Source organism: Rhamphochromis longiceps, linkage group LG7 (assembly GCF_057381845.1).
Source record: "Rhamphochromis longiceps isolate RC_006_pf linkage group LG7, R_longiceps_female_GT1.1, whole genome shotgun sequence".
NCBI classification, from domain to species: domain Eukaryota; kingdom Metazoa; phylum Chordata; class Actinopteri; order Cichliformes; family Cichlidae; genus Rhamphochromis; species Rhamphochromis longiceps.
In genome coordinates, this window is record NC_140563.1 from 32,448,405 (window position 1) to 32,470,223 (window position 21,819).

A 21,819-nucleotide genomic window follows, 5' to 3' on the forward strand; every position below is an offset into this window, starting at 1 on the left:
AAACAGGGAAAGAGTGAATAATTATTCCAATCATATCGATTGATTTTGCATGAATCAGTGAATACTATTATTTCTAAACTGTAAATCAAATCAAATCAATTTATTTATATAGCACCTTTCACAGGATAAAAACCACAAAGTGCTTCACAGTAATATAAAACAGAAATACATAAAATACATTAATAATAAAACACACAGCACAAATCTAATCTGTAACTACAGCATATCAGTGGCAGAAGTTTAAATGTATTTTAAATATATGCAGAAAAGTTATTAAAGTTGTTGTTGTTGCGAACACCTGATCAACACAGATTGCAGTTCAAAGGGGCAGTCAGGCCTTTTAGTAGCACTTGCCTCTAATTTAATGTGCTGCATGAAACAGAAGGACAATGTCTATGGAGGTGAGGCCGAGATCTTCTGATTTTTACATCCTAGCACGGGGCAGGCTTTAAAAGACACCACAGAGGTTTGGAAGATGAAGCCAATGTGGAAGAGCTTTAATTCTGCATTTTCTTTTTCTAATGACCAACAGGGGGCGACAACTCTGGTTTGAAGTCGGTTTGTATAGAAGTCTGTGGGTAATTGAGCCTAATTCTCGAATGATTTATGATCTGAATACACACTTTACTGATGATTTTATGGTTTCATTTGCTCGTTTTAAGTTTTATTAAATAGATTATGATGTTCATTTGATAAATTATGGTCCCATTAAAGGCAGAAAGGAGGATGAGGCAGGACAAAATAAACACATACATCTGTAACAGGCTCATAAAATGGTGTGATCCACATCTCACTCATTGTGTCTGGTTTCAAAACATCAAGAAGGCCATGTGGGCAGTTTTTCTCATGGACTGAGAATGATTATGTTTGTACAGACACGCGTATGTGCGTTTTGCTTTTATAAAATAAACAAACAGATAAAACGATATATTCAGGAGCAATAATCAGCTGCCTCTTCAGTAGCTTCCTCATCTCTTGGATGGGCTTTTAACTCTGCTGCAGAACAATAACCGCTGCCTGCTCCCAGCTGCAGTCTGTGAAGTGGAGTTAAAGTCTGTCTGACCCCCAGAACCGAGACTAGAAACTGCAAAGTGACATCATCGGCTGCTAGAGCAGAAACCTGACCAGCAAGAGTATATGAAACATGAGATGAGAAGGATTGCAAAATAAACTTGTGCAACCTGTGTTGGGGAAAACCTGAGCAAAAAACAGAAAAGGAAAGAAAACACTTGGCTTGAGGCTTCAAAATCAAGACTTTACTGGTGACTATATCCATTCACATGTAGTCTTTGCTTTCAAGCTTCACTGTCTTTGAGGCTTTTTGCCTTAAACAAATTCAAAATAAATAAATCACTCGATGCGCCAATAATCAGTAACCCCTATAACTATGTCAGTAATGAAAGTGTTACTCTTTACCAGCCGCTTCATTGCCCAGAATCATCCCAGACGGCAGAGAAATATGGGCCCAAGTTTGGCTACTTTTGGCAGTCATGGCTTAGTTATGGCACTGGTTAGTATTGTGTGAGCCAGACATCACAACATACTTGACCTCTAGCTCATATAAGATGGACCTCTGGGTAAGTTGAGTCAGCCTGAGTCAACACCATCAAATATGGCCCAATGAAAGCTGTAGGTTTGAGCCACACTTTGGCCAAAGAGTCAGTGAAATCTGTGATGGATTTTTAATTCTTCTTCTTTTTAAAGCCAAGAAAAAAGCCCAAAACCTTTGATATCATCATTAGTAGATGACCACTTCCATCCTTACAGCCACCATCCTGGCCTCATTTTATTAAAATGCAAATCGCCAGGCTGGTACGTGCGTGCGTGCGTGTGTGTGTGTGTGTCTTTCTGTGAAGGTTATTCTGGGATGGAGGCCAAACACTGTAAAATAGGACAAGAATGTGAATAATGTGTTTTCCTGGTTGCTTTTGAATACAATCATGCTTTTATTTTGTGCTGTACTTTGGCTGGCGTTAGCACAGTTCTCCATGTTTGACCCCAACACCAGCATGATGTCGCGCTTCAGTTTTTTTGCGTCTCTCTTTATGTCCTGTCTCCTTTTCTGTTTGTGTGTCTCACTCATTCTCTTCTTTTTTCCGCCAACCAACCGTAAAAGAGACCTGGCACACTTTGCTTGTTTTGTATCAACGCTGTGCTGAACTGGGGTCAGAGGTCACAGCGATGGCTCTAGGAAAGTTAAACCTTCAGATTAAAACTTAATGAGTTTTAATCTGAAGGTCTCATGACCTGTGTGTGTGCCAGAGTTACACCATCAGTGTAAAGGTGAACAAAGTCTTTGCTGGGACTGAAATGTTTACTCAACCTGAAAAAGATCCAGGGCTTTATTTAGTTTTGCGTTGTGCATCTTTTAAAATGCTATTTATTGAAAATTTATTATTATGATTTAATTTAAAACTTTGTTTTTTATAAAAGACTCAAACATTTTAAGTGCACTTTTAGGATCAAAGCTAGCTTTGTTTGAGCTAAAGGTAGCTAACAAGCTACCTAGCTTACACAAAATACTGTTTTGAAAGAATAAGTCGGGCAATTCAACCAAACTTGCCATTAAGGTCACAAACCTGCCTGGATAATTTGATAAACTGGCTAACTGCACTTTGGTTGCTAACCTTAAGCAAAATCTGAGGCCTGTACTCCAAAAGGATATTACATTTTTGGCAATCTGTGTCAAGGTAATAGTCAGAGTTTTCTGTGTCATGAAAGTTGCTCTTTTTTTTTACCTGGCTAATTCACCATGGTAACAGGCTGAACACATAACTTGGTCAAATGCAGGTTATGTTCAGCGTTTTGGTTTGAGATCATTTGAAAGTGCCATGTTTTCACTGATTCTTTTATTTACAGCCTGTTTTGATGATTGCTGGTCGGATGTGTTTCATATGTCCCAGTTTTTAAGCCATATAACTTTTAAAAACCACCCAGTGAATCACAGGAATATGCATGTATTAATCTGGTGATGCAAAGATGTGTTTTTACCGTCAATTCTAATCTGCTGATAAGCCTCCTTTACACTCACAGTGTTTTCACCAGTCTCGCAGCTGTTGAACAAAACAACCTAGATGACATGATATTGAGATTTTCCAGAAAAGCAAAGACCAGTGGACTCATTTAGACCCAGCTCAGGGCTGAAGATTTATATATTATAATCTATAATCTAAAGGGTTATGCTGGTTGTGGCCAAGCAAAATACACACCAGTTAATGGTGTGTATTAAGTGTCACACTAGTCCACTGGTTCTTTTAAACAGGTTCAGTATCGGTTTTGAAGCATGAGAACATAACCTCGAATATGTCATAATGATGGCTATTCGATTTATTTCAGAACCACAGTGTTAAAAGCTGGAAATGTGAATAAAGAGGTGAGAAGTCCTTGATGAATAGATGTTGTAGTATCCCACTGTGGTAAATGTAGGATCCAGTGTTTTAGAGTTAAAGCATCAGGATATCCTCATAATTCTTTTTAAATATGTCTCTTGGGAGTACACCAGCTTCATGCAATTACAGTGAACTGGCTTACCCGTTTATATTACACTCCTGTATCCTTTAATCCTGGAACTAAAAGTCAGCATATTATATCTTCAGGATGTTTTATTTGTGTTCTTTTTTTTTTTAAACACTGGCTATAATCACCTCTAAATATCCCTCAGATTAATAAATAAAGAGCACATGCCTAATCTTTAACCTCTAATGAGAGGTCAAAAGTATGGAAACTTCAGGTTTTCACAAGCTAGAGAGGCAGTGAACCTGAGTCCAGCTCTAGTTTAGAGAGAGAGTGCTTTTCCTTGGCCGAGGCCCCCCATCGCTCTCAGAGGATATTTTCCCAAATCACACAGTCTTTATTGATTAGAGGAGGTATGTTGTTTCAGTCACGGTATGAGCGGGCTGAGCCACTCTGTTTAGATATCTCGGTCTGCAGGATAATGAATTTCAGCTGGAATACCACAGTCACTGACACACACACACACTCGTGGAGTTACTGAGTGATTCTGTGGGCCTTATTTGGGTATATTTATTCCTGAAAAAGGCAAACAGTGCAGGCATGTGCATCGTTCTGCAGAGCTCGGGAATGCTTTAACACAGTTTTCCTTCACAGCTCTGAGAGGATGTTTCTTTTCCCTCACATCAGTAACGCTCATTAGATACTACTCCTTTGTGTTAATCAGCACTAGTTTAGATAAACACCTGCAACCGCGCACTAATGTTTATCTCCTCAGAGTCGGTGATTCAAGTCGCCTAGCGCAGATGGTACATGTTCATCAAAACTTTGTATTTTCCCGATGCTGCAGTTGCAGCATGTGGGTGAAGACGCATCATGTTTTTGTTGAGAAGTAACACGTGTTGTAATTCAGAAGAGCTTCAGACACTCCCTGCAAGACATTTTTGGCAGTGGTTTTAAAACTTAAAGAGTCCCAGGTGGGTGGGGTTTATTGTTTCAGAACAGAGCAAGACACTTTTGTCGATCACAGGAAAATATGTGCAAAACAAACAGAGTCATTCTCGTGTGTTTTTTACCCATCGTGGTTAATCTGACCTTTCCAAGTGCAAAGCTTAGCAGCCTCAACAGGACCAAACTGATGAGATATGTTTTCCAAAACAACTCTGCTGAGTTTAGGCTCTAAAAAATGTCTACTGCTGCTCACTTCATGCCTGATATCCAAATGTTATAGTAAATGTTGCTGTGACATCTCTAATGCTTACTTATTACGATCTAAAACAGGAATCAACAGGACAATAAGGCATCTTATCTTATCAATAATGCATCTTTCCCATCTGGGAACTCACTAGTTACACTGCTGGTTTTAGCCTCGGGAGCAAGTGGACCGGTGCCTGTTTCCTGTTCCGTGTATCACCTAAAGTTTAGAAATGCAGCTAATAAAAATCAAAATGGTCTTCAGATGACAAGCAGGGGTTTTAAGATTACATTTAGGCAAACCCAGTTCTCTTCCTGATCACCACATGCACCGTGTACCTATAGGATAACAAAGGGAAACTTTCAGAAGCTTTCAGTACCAGAACGCTCGTCCTCTGTAACTGTGCACTACTTCTAATCAATCAGTGCACTTTGACCAGATGACGCTTGTCCAGAAATATGTTGATGAGCAGCTCAGGATTTGATTGAGTTTATCTTGTGCTGAACAAGATGATGTGACTTTAAGAGGAAACACACACACACACTGATAAACAGGCAGTCGTGTGCTGTGATACTGATGCACACACAGTGACAGGCTGCTAAGGGTCATCACTGTCAGCAATGATAAAGTAGCAGGGTCACACTGATATTTACAGTGTGTGTGTATGTGTGTGTGTTAGAGAAGGAGCGTGTGGGAGTGATCAGAGACATTCGAGTCACATTTGGGTTTGCTCTGATTTTGATTTGTGCTGTAATTAAAGTGAAGGTTTACTTCAGTGTGCTATGACATGAAAAATGTATTGTATGCAGCTGGTAAAATGCCAAGTTCTTCCCCTGCTTACTGCTACCCCTGTCAGGCTTTCCAAACACGTATGCAGTTTCCAGTATGCAGCACTCAGACTGAGAGGATTAAAACACTGATGCTTCATTCAGAGACTCAACCAAACTTCACTTACAAAAAGAACCTCAACAACAGCATTTCCTGTTAACACTCATCTAATCTGTTTTTGTGTCATTAGTGCTGATTCCCTTCTAAATATAAGTACTTTATTATTTTAGACTAGTTTAGGATCATTTTAGAATATTTCCGTCTTAAGGAAATAAAAGCAAAACAAATGAAATAGGAATAAAAACTGATTAGAAATGACAAAACTATGAGAACTCTGACGTCTAGAGGAAGGAAACCTATGAAGAATTGAGAGACATACAGGATGTAAGGATCACAAACACCCAAGACCTCCTGCTCTTCCCTGCAGTGACCCTGTCCATAACACACACACACACACACACACACACACACACACACACACACACACACACACGGGAGCGAGTCCTGCCAGAACAATAGATGGCCTGATAGCAGCTGCCAGAGGAAGTGTAGCCCAACATGTTTCATCATTTTGTATGTTCAGCCTAACTCAGCACAGACACCAGTCGAAGTTCAAGGTCTTGGATCTTACAAACCTCTTAAACCTTGGCCCCTTTCAGCTCTCAGACCTTTCATTTGGAGGTCAGTACCAGGAGCAGCCTTGCGTAACGAGCTGCTGCCCCACAAACTCGGGTGCTAGGAACTCACACTTTGCAGCCGCATGTTTGGACTGCATTAGCTGATGTTGTGTGTTTGTTTGTACAGGTCGAGGAGGGCGGCAAGGCGGACAGTTTGGAGCAGCCTCTGCGGGTGGGCGATGAGATTGTCATCATCAACGACATTGAGCTGACCGGGTACCGTCAGGAGGCCGTCGCTCTGATAAAAGGATCGTACAAGACTCTGCATCTCACCGTCCGCAGGTACACACGCCAGTTGTTAAAGCTCAAACCAACAAAACTGAGGCAAACGGACCACAAACGTCTGTTTCTGAGACCGACTCAGAGCTTTCTGCAAGCACGCAGGGTGGATATTTCTCTTTCTAGCAACAGCCTGAAACCTGATAATCCCAGCAGGCGGTGGGTGAGTGTGTTTGGAGTGTAGCTTTACTTGCTGTAAATGTTGGTTTTATTCCAGCACTTGGTTTCAGCTGTGAGTTTTCAGTGCAGTAGTTTATTAAATTAAAGAAAATCTGGAATGAGTGACCAACAGTGTAGTACAAGGTTGGAGTGAGCGCAATCTGTTGCCCACGTCTAGACTTTTACCCTAAATAATTAATTATTATCTATGATAATAACAGTTCAGACAAGCACAGACTGGCTGGGGATTTGACTCAGTTGACTGTGTGTTATTAAAGGCTGTCACCATGTCAGCGATTAATAGAATTCACTTTAATGATATTACTGGATGTCCGGTATAGATGTTTTGGGAGTAACAGCTGAGTCCAGCGTGCCCAGCACACAGTTTGATTTGGGGATAGGATTTTAGCCCAAAGTGCAGCCTGTGTTCTAGGAGCCGTCATTCATGTCGTGCTGATTATTTATTATGTTGTATTATGTTGTATTACACTTACAGTGAGGTTCATAAGTTATTGGCCAAGGACACATTTTGTCATTTTGCTTCCATACACCTCCAGAGTGCAAACTTCAGGAAGCTTAATTACAACATTCTTATACTCAAACCAAAATGAGGATGAAAGACTCACCTAACTACCAAACCAAGGGCCAAACAAAAGGGCAAAATAGCACGTGAGCGCACACCTTAAATAGCTCTCATAGGTGTGGTTATTTTTATGGGCAATGTATAAAAGTTGCCCCATTTTCTCAACACGAGGGTCTGCAAGCTCATTCAAATATCAAGCACAAAAATAAGACATGCTTGTTTTCTTTGACGTTAAATATTGACATATTTAGCAGTAAACTGCATGTTATAATTATGTTGACCGCTAAGGTTTATTCTGTTTATTCTATTTGTTCTTATTTGGGAAACAAATGTCATCATTTCATGTTTTTGACATGCCAAATGAAGATAAATCGATTCAACCACATTTAAATATGGTTGGGGTATTTTGCACCTCCAGAAATATGCAACAGAGTCAGTTGCAAAAGGTTCCCTTCTCTCACAGGCAATCCTGTCACTGGGTTCTCTTTTTAAATACCTGACAGTACTTTTTTTTTATGCCTGAATCCAGTTTGGGCTGGTGCAACACATCTGGCTCCAAATCTGAGCTGAACCTGAGGCTCAGCGTACTCCCGTTGTTGTGATACCTGTATGACCGTAAAGTAGGGAAAATATATAGAAATTTGTTTTTGGATTACTTCTAGAGCTCTAGATTTTTAGATCATAAAGATATGACATAAACATTTAATGAAAAGGAGAAGCAGTGTACTGAGCAGATGTGGGAAAACAGAAGTCTTGTTGAAATTGCAGTTTGTTTTCTTAAGGAGTCTTGTTTCAAATATGTATCAGAGTGACGCATTTGAAGCTATGACAGTACTGGAGTGGTTAAACTAGCCTGTTCCTGGGTCCTGTAGGTGAAGCTTCTACAATCTCCTGAAGGCATCAAACACTTCTTCACATCCGGTTAAAGGTTCATCAGACCAGGATCACATGCTGATTAGACCCATTTATGACCTCTGACATGCCCGGGTGCCAACTTCAGCACTCATTGTGTGATTAGCGCTGATGTTCAGACTTTGTCCAGCGTTTTAAAGCTAAGTCGGTTTTGAGGTTAGGCTGTATTAAAACATAAGACTGCTAAGAAGCAAACAACAATCACCCATTTAATCGTAAAATAAGGAGCAGGAGACCTCAGCAGAGGGCGTGTCGTGCCACCCAGCATCAGTGTTGAGGTTGATGCACTGCCAGGTATGTGTTTGGGGTGTGACTGTGAGCGAGGCCACTGTCGCTACTGCAACTTCTGTTTACTGGAAGACGCGTGAGACGCCAAACACAATGCAGGACTTTAGACTTTAGACACACACACACACACTCTGTGGGACAGGTGTAAAGACACACACACAGGACTGTGGAAGGCGTGGTGACAAGGGAAGGCTGTGTGTGTGTTTTGGTCTGATTTTCTTCCTGTTTGGATCTGAAACTGTAAAAGTTGGACACTGCACAGGTTCAACATTTCATTTCTAGTCCTTATTCGATTCTGTTCTGCTCTACTCTATTGTGATGGGGCTGTACGGAGGCAAACTAGAAGGTTTGAACATTGGACCCTGGTTTGCATGTTGATGTGCAGTCAGCGTTTTGTTTTTTTTAGATGCTTTTTAGTGTCATGGATCAGCCCAGCAATCCATTTGATACCACAGACACAATTTGTCACGTTTTTTTCACGAGCACAGCTCTGAAAGTGCTCTGCTTTGGCACGAAGCATATTCATGTTTGCAGCTTGTATTTTGTCCACAGAAAGCAAGAAAGTGTAAAACAAGTTTTGACTGTTCTACTTTTACCCAGACTATGATCTGTTCCAAACCAAACCAAAGTCATTCTTACGAATCAATGGACTTCAGTGACTTTAAGCAACTATAGGCAACCCTTCCCACACTGGGAATGCTAAATCAGCAGGCCCAAAAAGGTTTTTCTTAACTTTAATGCAACAGGAGCTACCGATGAGACTGGTGATTGACACATGACAGGGTACTAAATACATTAGAGGGTTATCTAGGCAGCCGCAGCAACCAAACAGAGCCAAACTTGGGTCTCTGATATGACCCCTCCACCATCACTCCCTTCAACCTTTATATGTGGACACAAATCAGTACATCTGAGCTCAAACAGAAGAAAAATGTCATCCAGAGATGCAAAAAAGTCATGCCCAGAAACACAAATCAAAAATAGATAAAAGGCTGGGACTGTGCGTTTACGTCAGATGGACCCACCTGAGTCTTGGCTGTTCTGGCTATAGGCCTGAGAAGTGTTAAAGTTCGCTGGTTCTGCAGGTGTCAGGAGTTTTAGTCTAATAATGTAATAAAGTCTGAAGGAGCTGTATCATTTTAGAACTTTTCTGTCTTATGGGAGTCTCTGTTTTGAAGCCTCAACATTATCACCACAAAATGGTGGTTATCATCTAACTACTGGGAAGTTTAGTTAGCAAGCTGGCAAAACAGACACATAGCTGCTAACGGTGTTATATGACACAAAGCTATAATATTTTTCATATAATTGCATTAAAACACAGTCCAGAAATCCAGTCCAGTTACTTGGATTACTGTGATGCCAACCAGTTTTGAAGCCTCAACACCGGCCTTCTGGCTGCTGCCAGGTTTCTGGAACCATTAGTGACCATATTTAGAGACAAGGGATTGAATGATAATCCCATAAAAAATGGTCTAGCACCTTAAACTTTACTGAAAAACCTACTAAAGTGATTTTCATCAGAGCAGGTGAAGCCTACCTTGAGTCAGCCTCAAGTGGACATTAGAGGAACTGCAGATTTTGGACACGTTTTTCGGGGGAGGGGGGGGGGGTTGGTACTTTTCACCTTTACCTTTTGCCATGACTTGTGTAGGTTTCTTTCTTTGTGTTACTTCCCGTAATGTTGATCCAAGGAAAGAAAAGTTTGAATGTGTATTCTTTCTCAGCCTAACACTAGGATTAGGGTTTGTCTTGTTTTGGGAGAAGCATTCATCACCTCCTCCTGCAGCTCCTCCATCGTCTCCAGCTGCAAAGCAACAGCCTCTCGGTGGGGTAATAAAGATTTATTGAGCTGAACTGATGGTTATTACCGCAGAAGACCAAAGTCTCTGTTTGTGTGTATGCGTGTCCTTTATCCGGAAGGCATTATAAAACTATGTGTGTGACTTTAGCGGGTATTAGCTGCTTTTATTGTTGGTATTGTGTGTGTGTGTCTTCCATCCTTGGTGTCAGTCAGACAAAAGGCGCATGATGTCGACACCAAACGCACCTGTCAGACCACGCCTTCTTTGTCTCTCCTTACGACTTTCTCTCCTCCATACCTGACTGTGCTCGATCTGATTGGTGCCTTCAGGTGAGCCCTGATTGGCTTGGAGACATAAAAGCAAAGAGAGACACACACGCAAACACACACTCAGAAGCACAGACATTCAGAGGGAATCATGCCATTAGTGTACTCACAACAAGCTGAAAACAAAGCAGAAGAATTTCAGAGGAGCTGCCCATCAGAGCTGTAAGTGTATGTAAGTGTGTTTTCTATAAGTAGTGAGAACAAATGAAGCAGACTTTAAGTTAAATTTGTATTTAAGTAAAGATGGCTGATGTCATTTCAAACTTTAGAGTTTCAATGTGACTATTGTGATATAAAGCCAGCATATGAGGGTTTAATTTAAATCCATGTAGTTTAACTCCTTAGTTATAGTGTCATGTTCTCCAAGCTTTGGGGAACATGATTAGACAACACTTAATTGTTTTTCAGTCTGACAGGCTTCAGTAGGTAACGCCCATTCCAGATTATTGTACTTGGAAACTTGAAAAGCCTTTAAATGCCTGGAGGGTGTTTGTTTTCAGTGGAATGTTTTTTGGCTCTGGGAGATTTCTCAGATTAAAGGTACTTTCTTGTACATTGTTGTGTTTAAAAATAGTTTAAAACCTGCTGATACTAACTAAAGCAATCGAAAGCTACCTATGCAAAATATGTTTGTTGTATCGAAGAGATAACCCCTGAAGTCAAAGCAGGGCTGTACTGCACATTAGTGCAATACCAATTTGAACCACAAGATGGTGCAGCGAGTCAAATGGGTGGGGCTAAAAAGAGATAATGAATGTTAAACAGCAGCAAACATCCATAGACATCTTGCTAGTAAAATGTTGCCCCTAGTGGTGAAAGTTGTAGTTAAATTATTAGAGAGTACCTGGAATCCAGATGTGGGTAATACGGGCAAGTAAAGAATCGTGAGTAGAGATCTTTGAGAAAAATCTTTTTGTCATGATGTGAAGTGTCTGTTCGGTTATTTCCTGTTTTATTTTCTATTCATTGGTTCTTCACTTGGTAGTTTTCTTGGGACAGCCTCACCTGTGTTGTATTTGTCAGTTCCTGTTTTATGTTCTTTTTTTGTTCACACGTAGGCCTTCGTGAGGCCTAGAGACTCGTTGGCAACCACTGATCAATAGGGAAAACTATTTAGCAACAGTTAGCAAGTGGTTGCCAGAGGTAATTGCTATGAAATCAGTTGCTGAGGCCTCATTTATGCAGGCTTTGAGACCAGTTGGTGACCTCTGGAAGAATTTCCTGACTGCTTGGTGACAATTGCTTTGGTTGCTAGCAAGTTGCCATGGTTGACACTAGTAGCACTTGGGACTTGTCTCCAAATATTCTTTTTGCTTTATCGTTTTGTTTTGTTTTTTGTCTTGGTTCATGCAGATAGTGACATTCGATTATGTGAACATTACCAACAACCAACTGGAGTGTTTGTCTCTCTGGTCTCTCAGTCAGTGCGATGTATTCTCTGTTTCTTCCTGAGCTGTGTGAACTGTTGCATACATGCAACAGTTTATTCAACAGCTTTTCTTCTTGTAAATTTCCACAAACAGTAGATGAGAGATAATGTTAGAAGGAATCTAGTGGTAGTTTTGCAGAAGATCCACAGTCTTTCCAAAAGCTTAACTTCTATGTCTAAAAACTTACGAATTATTGTTAAGGTCATTGGTTGCTGACTCAGAACTCTGGATTCTCTTAAATTACGCATATAGAAGTATAACCTGCAGGGATATAAGTCAAAGTCATCGATTTTTAAGCATTTTTCTGTCACATTTTACTGGTGATTACAGATTTGGGGGAGTTGACTCTCTCCTTATTCATCAAAATATTCATTTTGGTGTCAGAATCACTGTCTAGAGTGGCAGGAATTGCTTCTAAATGGGATCACTTGCATATATGCTGATGTTATTAACTGAATCTTTGACCATGCCTAATATGAACAGCCATCAATGCAACAGTATAGATATACATGAAAGAAAAAAGGGCTAATCTTAACAGGTTTGTTTGAATATACCAGTGAAATGGTGCATTGTGGTGACTGGGCTGTTTTTGTTAAGATTTGTTTTCTACAGTTTCGTTTACACGTGAGGGTCCTCCTCTATGTTGGGCCCCTGGATGCAAACTGATGTAGATCAGACTGAATGCGAGCTGGGTCCAGGCCGTACGAAACTGCCACATGTAGCGCTTCTCAGAGGGAGGTACTTCAAGTATTTCTCAGCAAACAACAGATGGGTCTAGTGACATCACAGAGTCTTGTCATCACCACTGGGTTGCTGGGAAACGAACTGCACCAATGTGCTGAGCGGGTGAATATGTTGGTGTTTGTCGACACATAGTGCCAGCGTGTACCTCTAGTAGACTCTATTTAAAAAATGGACGTTTGGCTGAATACGTGACAATTTGTCTGTTAATTAAGTTGATTTTCTTAACGTCCCCCTAATTCCAGTCTTTATGCTGAGCTCGCTTGACTCCTATTGTGTATTTGACACATAGACACTGTAAAAATTCTTAGCCTTGTGTCATTTTTGTCATTTTCCTTTATAGTTTTGTGTAGAAAAGGAGCTAGTTTAGCTTCCCAGGAAGTTTAATGTCTCCACACATTAAACCCAGAGGAGCTTGTTCTGCTCTTGGATTGAGTTTGGATTGGACAAGCAACTTTGGGTTGTGGGTTGTGAAGGTTGTGACACTGGCCACTCAAAGGTTTTTTCTTAATGAACTTCCTTATTGTGCGTGTGCATCCACAGTGGAGCATGTGTGTAGCGAGTGTGTAGATATTTTTTGTTCTTCTTTTAATTGATACCTGACACTTGCTTTCCTCATGAGTAAGGTAATATTATCGGGGCTTACCCCTGCTGTGTGTGTTTATGTGTGTGTGTTACCTGTATTACCTTTACTACTACTCCCCTTACGTCTTGCAGCTGCTGTACCTGCGTTTTGTCTTCTAATCTCCAGTAAGCAGCGGCGTGCACTTAAGCAGTGTTACATTACACATGAGGAAAAGCTTTTATTTCCCCTTAGGCAAAAAACCAAAAAAAACACAGAGTGCATACAGGAGGCGCTTGCTGGGTGAAGTGCATCGATCATGTTCAGGGCTTTTTCAGAAAGGGGGAAAAAAACTCTAGTCACTGTTTAGTTGCATTCCTGCTGGATGCTACAATGTCAAGGCCACTGCAGGTGTGTCTTTTTCTATGGCTGCTTTTCCTAAAATAATCTTTACTCTGTGGAAAATTCAGGAAAATGCCAAATCTGTGCTTCTCCAACAGGATTAATAATCTACAGCCTAGTGGCAGCTCTGTGATGATTTTTTTTTTTCTTGGCATAAAGTTGAGCATATTTTCCATCATTGTCTGCCAGAAAACATCAGAGAAACACAGACTTAATAGATTGGAGTACTTTTAAAGGAACTGATTACATAGCTGATATTTTAAATTACAGTTAAAGCTAAATATAACAAACTGCAATGTCCTTAAAGTCTCTTTTATAAGATAACTAACATAGATAGATAGATAGATAGATAGATAGATAGATAGATATGAATGAAGTTGTTCTCTGCATTGGCCAGAGGAAGAATCATGATCACTCATGATTTTTCCTTTTGCTGCAGTGTTAATGATGAAGCCGTCCTTAGCATTAACATGCATGGTTACTCTTGTTAGACAGTTGGGTACTCTTGGACAACGACCCAGCAGTGCTGTGTCTGTCCTGAGCCGCCTTTACTGTCCGTCCTGTTGCTTTAATGTCTGCAACGTCTTTGTGACTCCAGGTACTTTGTGGTCGTCTCCTTTGTTATTTCTCCTTGTGGGTTCCAGGTCAGAGCCTGTATTGTAATGTTGGTTGTTGGCTTTCTCGTGGTATAACTGAGCTGCCCCCATCTCCTTCTCAAGATCTGCTGCCACAACTTAATGCTGCTTATTATTAAGGCCAGATTTGTAAGGCCAGACCTTACAAATACTGCCTGGGCCTTGCTGATTCGGCATCTGTCCCACCTGCTTGTCTCACGCTGCCAGTCTACATGAAGGGCTTTAGTTTAGTGTATTTTAACCCAACCACAGTTTTTTGGTTCATAGCCTTAGACCGTCAGGCCTGTCTTTCTGAGGTTTAGACTTCACGGCTGATTTACCTCTGCGGTAAGTCTTTGTAGAGCCTGCGATGTGACCCTTGTAAGTGGTCAACACTGTTGCCAGCATTCATGGTAGTTGATGGTGTTAATTACCTTGTGGTTGTGTCGTAGTGTTTTGTACACATTGGCAGCCACGACAGAAACAATAAAAACCTGGAACTTTTCCCCCCGCTGGGTCCCCGCTTTTTGTTGTGGCCTTTTGCTTTATTCTTTTCTTCTTTTGTCTATTAAGCTTTTCCACTTTTTGTACATGTCTTCACATCCAATAGTTTCTGCAGTTTCCTGTGGACTCAAATTGTGGTCATAAATATTCTGTACTCGTAAATCAAATGCGTAGTTGTGAACTGAGTTTTGTAACCTTGTAAACCAGAAATCTGAAAATTTTATGTTTGTGCATCTATCGATGAAAGTTTGTGTGTTTGTAAAAAATATTTACACAAGTTACAATTTATTTATTTTTTGTTAAGTTCTGGTTACAGATACAAAGCGAAAAACTCTTTGTAAAACTATGCGCTCAAGTTCCCTCGCTTGTGTGTGAGTTTCAACTTGCAAGAACGAATTTGACCAGATTTTTCTTCCTTTCAGCTGATTGGTCAATGTCATGTCAATCACAAGTGTAACAATCCAATCTGAGAACAGATGCGTTTGGCTGTCGGAGGGGCGTTTTACTGAGCTTCAGGACCTGGAAGGGTAAATGCCCTTTCACGTGCCAGCGTTTTCCTTCATCACCACACAGGAAAACAGTCTGTGCGTGTCTGAGTTCGGTGATTTTCTTTGTCACAGGTTTACGTGCTTATACAGGGACCTCCAGAGCCTTTTCAACAGATCTGTGGACATCAGGGGGACAGCAGTGTTGTGGAAATGAAACACTCTTCACTAGTCGGGATAGTTATAAAGCTTTCTTCGTTCTGAATGAGTGATACGTGATATGTTTTTATTGAACATTTGAACAAAATTCAACACAAACTCTTGTAGAGGATATAAAGCCAGAGATGTACATCTTTTGAAACGACAAGAAGCAGGCGCATCTAGTACACACAGAGGTGCCGCAAAATAATGACAGAGCTCTGCGGCCAGCGCAACTAACTTTGCATCCTTCGCTCTGAGTTAGCGGTGAGCGCAGCGCATGCCGCGTCCGTTGTGAAAGGGCCTTTATGCTGCACAGCAGAATCCATTCAGGGGGATAACATGGTGCTCGATTCTCAGTCCTGATACTATCAGAGCTGATTCAGTGTTATCAGTGACAGCACCGGTGTGGATGAGTGTGTATTTTCTGTATGCGTTTGTTCTGGCAGTGTCTTCCTTGGTGCATACGCTGCAGTTGGTCGGTGCTTTGTTGAGCAGGTTTGGCCACAGTCTCTTCCTGTTGTTCTCTGTAATATTTGCATGTGCTTTGTTTCGTGCTGATTGAGTCTCTTAGACTGAATTCAAAACCGATGGAGAAAAACAAAATCCTGCTCTTCTGGGAGGGACATAAACCAGAACACGAGATAATAAAATCTGCAACAGCCTTTTGCTTGTTGTGTTTTTAATAGAGATGGCACAATACCACTTTTTTATGTCCGATACCGATACCGGTATCATAAATTTGGATATCTGCCGATACCGATATGAATCCAATATAGTGTATTTTTTAATCAATAAAACAGTTTTTTTAATATCTTGCTGCTTTTTGTATAAGTTTATACTCAAGTAAAAAAAACAAAACACTAAACCTATTCTGTTATACCTACATGCAAAAAATACACTGCACCCAAAATATTTCATAGTTCAGCAATACTGATCAATCTAATAAACTTAAACCTACTTCATCCTTCCTATTCTGGTATTTTAAAGAGAACTTAGCAGAAATATTAAGCAACCTAACTAATAGGGTTCTAAAGCTCCCAGCAAAAAAAAAATAATTAGGGAACCACCCACCCTCCTCCTCATGATGCTTAATTGACGTAATCAACTATAATTTGATGCAGTGTGGGGGAAAAAATACACAGAAATCAATTATTTTTCAAGAATAATTAAATGGATTCAACATCGTTCTTCAGCAAAATTGCAGATTGAAATGGTATCTTTCCAAAGGAAAAAGTACTATAGCTTACTAGGGTATATTGGACTTAATAGTTACTATATACAGTAATAGACTTCTATACATTTTACATCAGATTAAAACTTTGGGTGTAAGATTCAGATAATTGTTTATTAAAAGCTAGACATTTAAAATGACAATAAGAAAGAAAAGTATGTCTTTGTGCCCCCTTTTCCCTGTTCATGCCCTATCGGCCCCCCTGGCTAAACTTTGCTAGATCCGCCCCTGCACAGTTACCAGCCGTCAGCTACCTAGAAAAGGATCCTGGTGTAGAAAGTAATAATAAATAAATTCTAACAACAGCTTATCAAGGTTAAACGTGCTGCTGTCGTTCAGCCGCTGGTTTCTTCTTTCTGGCGCGAAGTGGGCGATAAACAAACAAGAGAGACAGACTCGCGACAGAAAAGCCGATTAGCTGATCATTGATCAGTTTCATGATTGAAGTAACAGCAGGAGAGGGAGGGAGAGAGAAGAGGCAGTCGCTCCATATATCGGTTGTTAAGCTTAACGCTGGAATGCTTTACAAACATTCAGAGATGAACTTACACACTTGCTTTACTTCTCTCTGGGATAACTTCCTCGGAGATGAAATGCCAGGTTGCTAGCGAGGCTACAAATACACACAGCCGCTCTATCACGTGACCCGTACTGCTGCGATCTGCTATGGTTATGAGCAGAGTTACGCCATGTCGCAAGTTTTGTGAGGTGCTTTTTTGATATTTAATGGATTGGATTACATTTTTTTTATTTTTCTCCGATATCCGATCCAGTAATTTACGTCCAGTAATTTACGTCAGTACCTCTAGTTTTTAATAGCGTTTATTTGTCCTGCATGTCTTTATTGTCACTTCACATGGAGGGATGAAAGGGCTGGTTTTATGAGAGCAGAGAAAGTGTATGTAGGGAGGAGATCGGGGTGGAGTGATGGTTCCTAACTTACTTTTTTTTTTCTTACATTGACAACAGAGCTCCCCTGAATTTAACAAACACTGATGATTGTCTAAATCAAAACTTTTGTTTGATTTTAAATAATTTTGTCCGTAGTAGTTCTAGCATATATGATATTATTTTTCACTGAAATGATAGCAGCAGAGGCGTGTTTAAAGGGGGGTTTAGGGTGTTCCTGCATCCAGGTTTTTATAACGTGAAATATTGTAATAATATTCTACATTTTTAACACATTTGTAAATTTAAGTTAAAAAAAATCTGCCTCATATGCCTCCCATTGGTTTCGTCCATTGCCTGCCTCCCCGCAACTCCTCAACACCTCATTTAAAAAGCTGCGCCCATGCTCCCGCTCATAGATCATACCATTCTTTCTGTGGTACAATGATTAATGTTTATTTCACACTTTTAAGGTTTGAGGTTCAGACCTGCTGGAGTTTGCATGTCCTCCCTTTTCTTTTCCTGCATGTGTTTTTCCGACTTCCTCCCACAGTCCAGACACATCAGTTAGCTCTTGATTCTATAATGTCCAGCTCAAAAGGTTAAACTGTATAAAATAATAGATAAATGAGACAGGGGTTAAAATCTGAGAGCAATAGATAAATTCCAGTCCATTTTCATTATTCCAATTCATTTTGAGCAAATTTTGAGTACATTTTCAGAACACTGCCCAGTTAAAACCGGGATGCCTATCCAGTCTTTAAGTCTGATGTCATTAGCTGTTTCCAGGTCCAAACACCGCTTCAGGTCCCAAAGTCAAATGAACACTGCAGCATCACTGAGAGTTACAAACTGTCTAAATTCTTTCATCTTTAATAAAATGATCAGTGTGGCTGCTCTACCAGGTGTAACAATTAAGTTTAACATCCAGGCATCCATGAAAACAGAATGTATTAAATTTAGCGGAGTTAGAAGTTAGCTCACTAGTTTTCACCTAAACATGATATAGCATGACTGAGAGATTTCTGAAAGATTCAAACGTACAGCTCTGCTATCACTTCCAACATAAATTAAGACAGAAAACTAAACAGAAATGACGTTTGTAGGGTTACTGAAGTTGGGCTAGCTGATATATAATGATGTGCTACGCAATCGCTAGCTACACAGCTATGTTAGCATAACATAAACAGTGAAGCTGGAGGATGAACGCTAACTTTTTTCCACTCGATAAAAGTTAGCGTGAAGGTTCCTGATGGTTAGGGACAAATGTAATCGCATGGCAGGATGCTGTAAAAGGACCAAACTTCAGCCAGGAGAACAACTGAGATAATCCATCCACAATGTGAGGTTAGTCATTAATTTACTGCTGCATGGGCTGGGCTGTAGTTACATCATAAGGTTTTAAAAACTGAGCTGATCACTGCCTTTTTTAGGGACTTGTTCAAATTAAATAGAACAAAATACAAAGCATTAAACATGTTAAAAATACAACACCCTTAATAAAGGCAGAGTAGTTTGGACCCGGAAGCAGAGTTCATATGTCATCGCTTAAAGACCGGATTATTGCAATCATGTTTATTTCTGCTGTGAAGCTGGACATTTAAACGTGGGAGTCTATGGGATTGGCTCATATTTAGAGGCAGCCTCAAGTGGCTATTAGAGGAACTGCAGTCCTTTAATATAATGTGTACATTCACCCAGAAAATTGGCACATTAACCAGTAGCCCCACTGCTGAGTCATCATCCAGCTCAGTCACTCTCAGTGTAAGACCAAAGCTCTGATATTAAAGATTAAAACATGTAAATATTCAGATTTAGGTTTTTAGGTGCTCTGACCTCTGGGTAAATGATGATAAACTGTTTTTCTTTCAGGTTTCTTGATCACTGCAGTTACAAAGTAAATAAAATCAGATGGACTGAATTTGAAACTTGATGACAAAAGGAGGCCAAGAGGAATTTGAAAACATTCGATCATAGTTGCGTAGCTGTCTGTAGGTGTCCCCTCCGCCTCTTTTCTCCCAGTCCCTCTCTCTCTTTGTCTTCATCCATTCATCTCTGCTGACTCTCTGTCTTTGTGCTCTTTTGTTGTCAGTTGACGTAATCGAGCTGAATGAATGTTTGAGTTTCTCTGCTCAAAAAAAGACGAGGAGGAAGTCATTACAGGGATGAACCGCCTCAATAGAGTTTCCCAGGCAACCCGTGTGTGTGTGCGTGTGCGTGTGCGTGTGTGTGTGTGTGTGTGTGTGTGCACAGTGACTTTGTGGGGACCCATATGGACACTTTTAACAACACAAAAAAATCACTCTGAGTTCACACAAAACCCAGTTTGGTTCCGTTACAATATTTTTTTTAAAAGGTCTCCAAAGACATTTGTTAACTCTTTGAAGGAAATCCCAACTATTTTGAGTTACAGCCCTTATTATGATGTAAATGCACAATATTTTCACTTTTTTATAAAATCTGAATCTTTTCACACATATTTTGATCTAGAAAGAGTGTAATTAGCTCAATAGCGTAAATTCCAGGGCTATTATTATTATTTCTATTGGCCTGGAGTTTGCAAAGAATAAATAAGATAGCACAATGAGCCTTGTTTTGTTAAACAGGAAACAAGTAACATGATTCTATTTGATTTAAAGTACTGATGTTCATTTTAACTTAGCTATAAATGTCAAAACATTAAAATGTCAAATTAAAATTTACCCAGCAAGTAAAATTTCTGTTTCAAATGCATAAAAACCCCTCCACTGAGTATTTTTACTCAATAAATCAGTAACTTTAGTTCATGTAATGGAGTGAATGTAACCTCTCACATCTCACCCTTCTCTACACGTGCATGCAACCATATCATGTGACAAAATTCCACACGCAGGTCACATGACACTAAACTGTCTCCATGGCAGCTTGGTAAAACATTTCTGCTGAGGAAGGTTTCAAAATAAAAGCTTCAGAAACAGATAAGTTGGACATAAGGCAAGTTTAACTTAGTGATGATTTACTTACTTAACATTTTCTTGTGTATCTCTGTGTGCTTTAACACCACTGTTTGTAACCCAGAAACAGCAGAGATCCTTACCTGATCTTCACCTGCTGGATGAGTCATTTTTACCTCTAATGATTGAAGTGTGACATAAAACCAGTTTGTGGACTGATTGTTTCCTCTCCTGTGAATGATTTCAAAATATATTTCCTCCACTTCAGTCATATTCAGACAGATTTGGTACTTTTTTGAGAAATGTTATTAGACCATCTCCAATTTCAAATAAAACTACTGTTTATGGTGTTTTTTATTGATTTTTTCATCTTTATTTGTGACTCACACTGCTATTGAACTTGATGAACTCAGGTGAGGTCAGGGCCAAAATGCTGTGTGTGTGTGTGTGTGTGTGTGTGTGTGTGTGTGTGTGTGTGTGTGTGTGTGTGATGAGATGGAAAGTGGAATGTGACAACGCAGTCCCTCCTGTTCTGGTGATTTCTGGGTGTTTGTGGCTGCCTTGCATTCCTCTGACCAGCCCAACAGGTTTTATTTTAATGGGCCTTTATCTATGCACCTGTGTGTGTGTGTGTGTGTGTGTGTGTGTGTGTGTGTGTGTGTGTGTGTGTGTGTGTGTGTGTGTGTGTGTTTCTGATAATGCAGTGGTGGAATGTCCGCAGTTCATAGTGTAACCCTGGGTGTGTTGTGTTTTGTGCTCTCTCTCTGTTTTTAAAGGGGTTGTAGATATAAATGGCTCTGCTGGGTGGAGGAACGATGGAGAACTGCCTTTGATTTGATTTTCAATCAGAATACACTGCTCAGAATAAGGTTTTTTCACTAGCTTTCCATTTAGCAAGGGTGGTGTCACTACTGGTAGCGTGACCCTGGACCCCTACAGAGGTTACACAGGTAGTCCAACTCCCACAGGATGGTACCTCAACGTGTGCTATTGCTAGAAGGTTTGCCATGTCTCCCAGCACAGTTTTAATCAAATCATTTGCCCCCATCTCAACTTTGAATTGAATTGAATCTTAATTTTGAACATGTTAAAAAATACAACCACATAGAAATAAAAGAGACAAACAAATGAAGCAAAACAAATGGAAAACAAAGCAACCACAAATACAGTGGGGCAAAAAAGTATTTAGTCAGCCACCGATTGTGCAAGTTCCCCCACTTAAAATGATGACAGAGGTCAGTAATTTGCACCAGAGGTACACTTCAACTGTGAGAGACAGAATGTGAAAAAAAATCCATGAATTCACATGGTAGGATTTGTAAAGAA

General features: G+C 40.2%; 1 protein-coding gene across 2 annotated transcripts in view; it reads left to right on the top strand.

The window, feature by feature from the left end:
• The window catches only part of shroom3 (shroom family member 3), an 82,828-nt gene that overhangs the window by 674 nt on the left and 60,335 nt on the right, over window positions 1-21,819 (top strand). For both annotated transcript variants that reach the window (XM_085413385.1, XM_085413386.1), the window contains exon 2: window positions 6,278-6,432. In XM_085413385.1, the coding sequence (XP_085269511.1) occupies window positions 6,278-6,432 (155 nt within the window). The remainder of the gene's footprint in view (window positions 1-6,277; window positions 6,433-21,819) is intronic.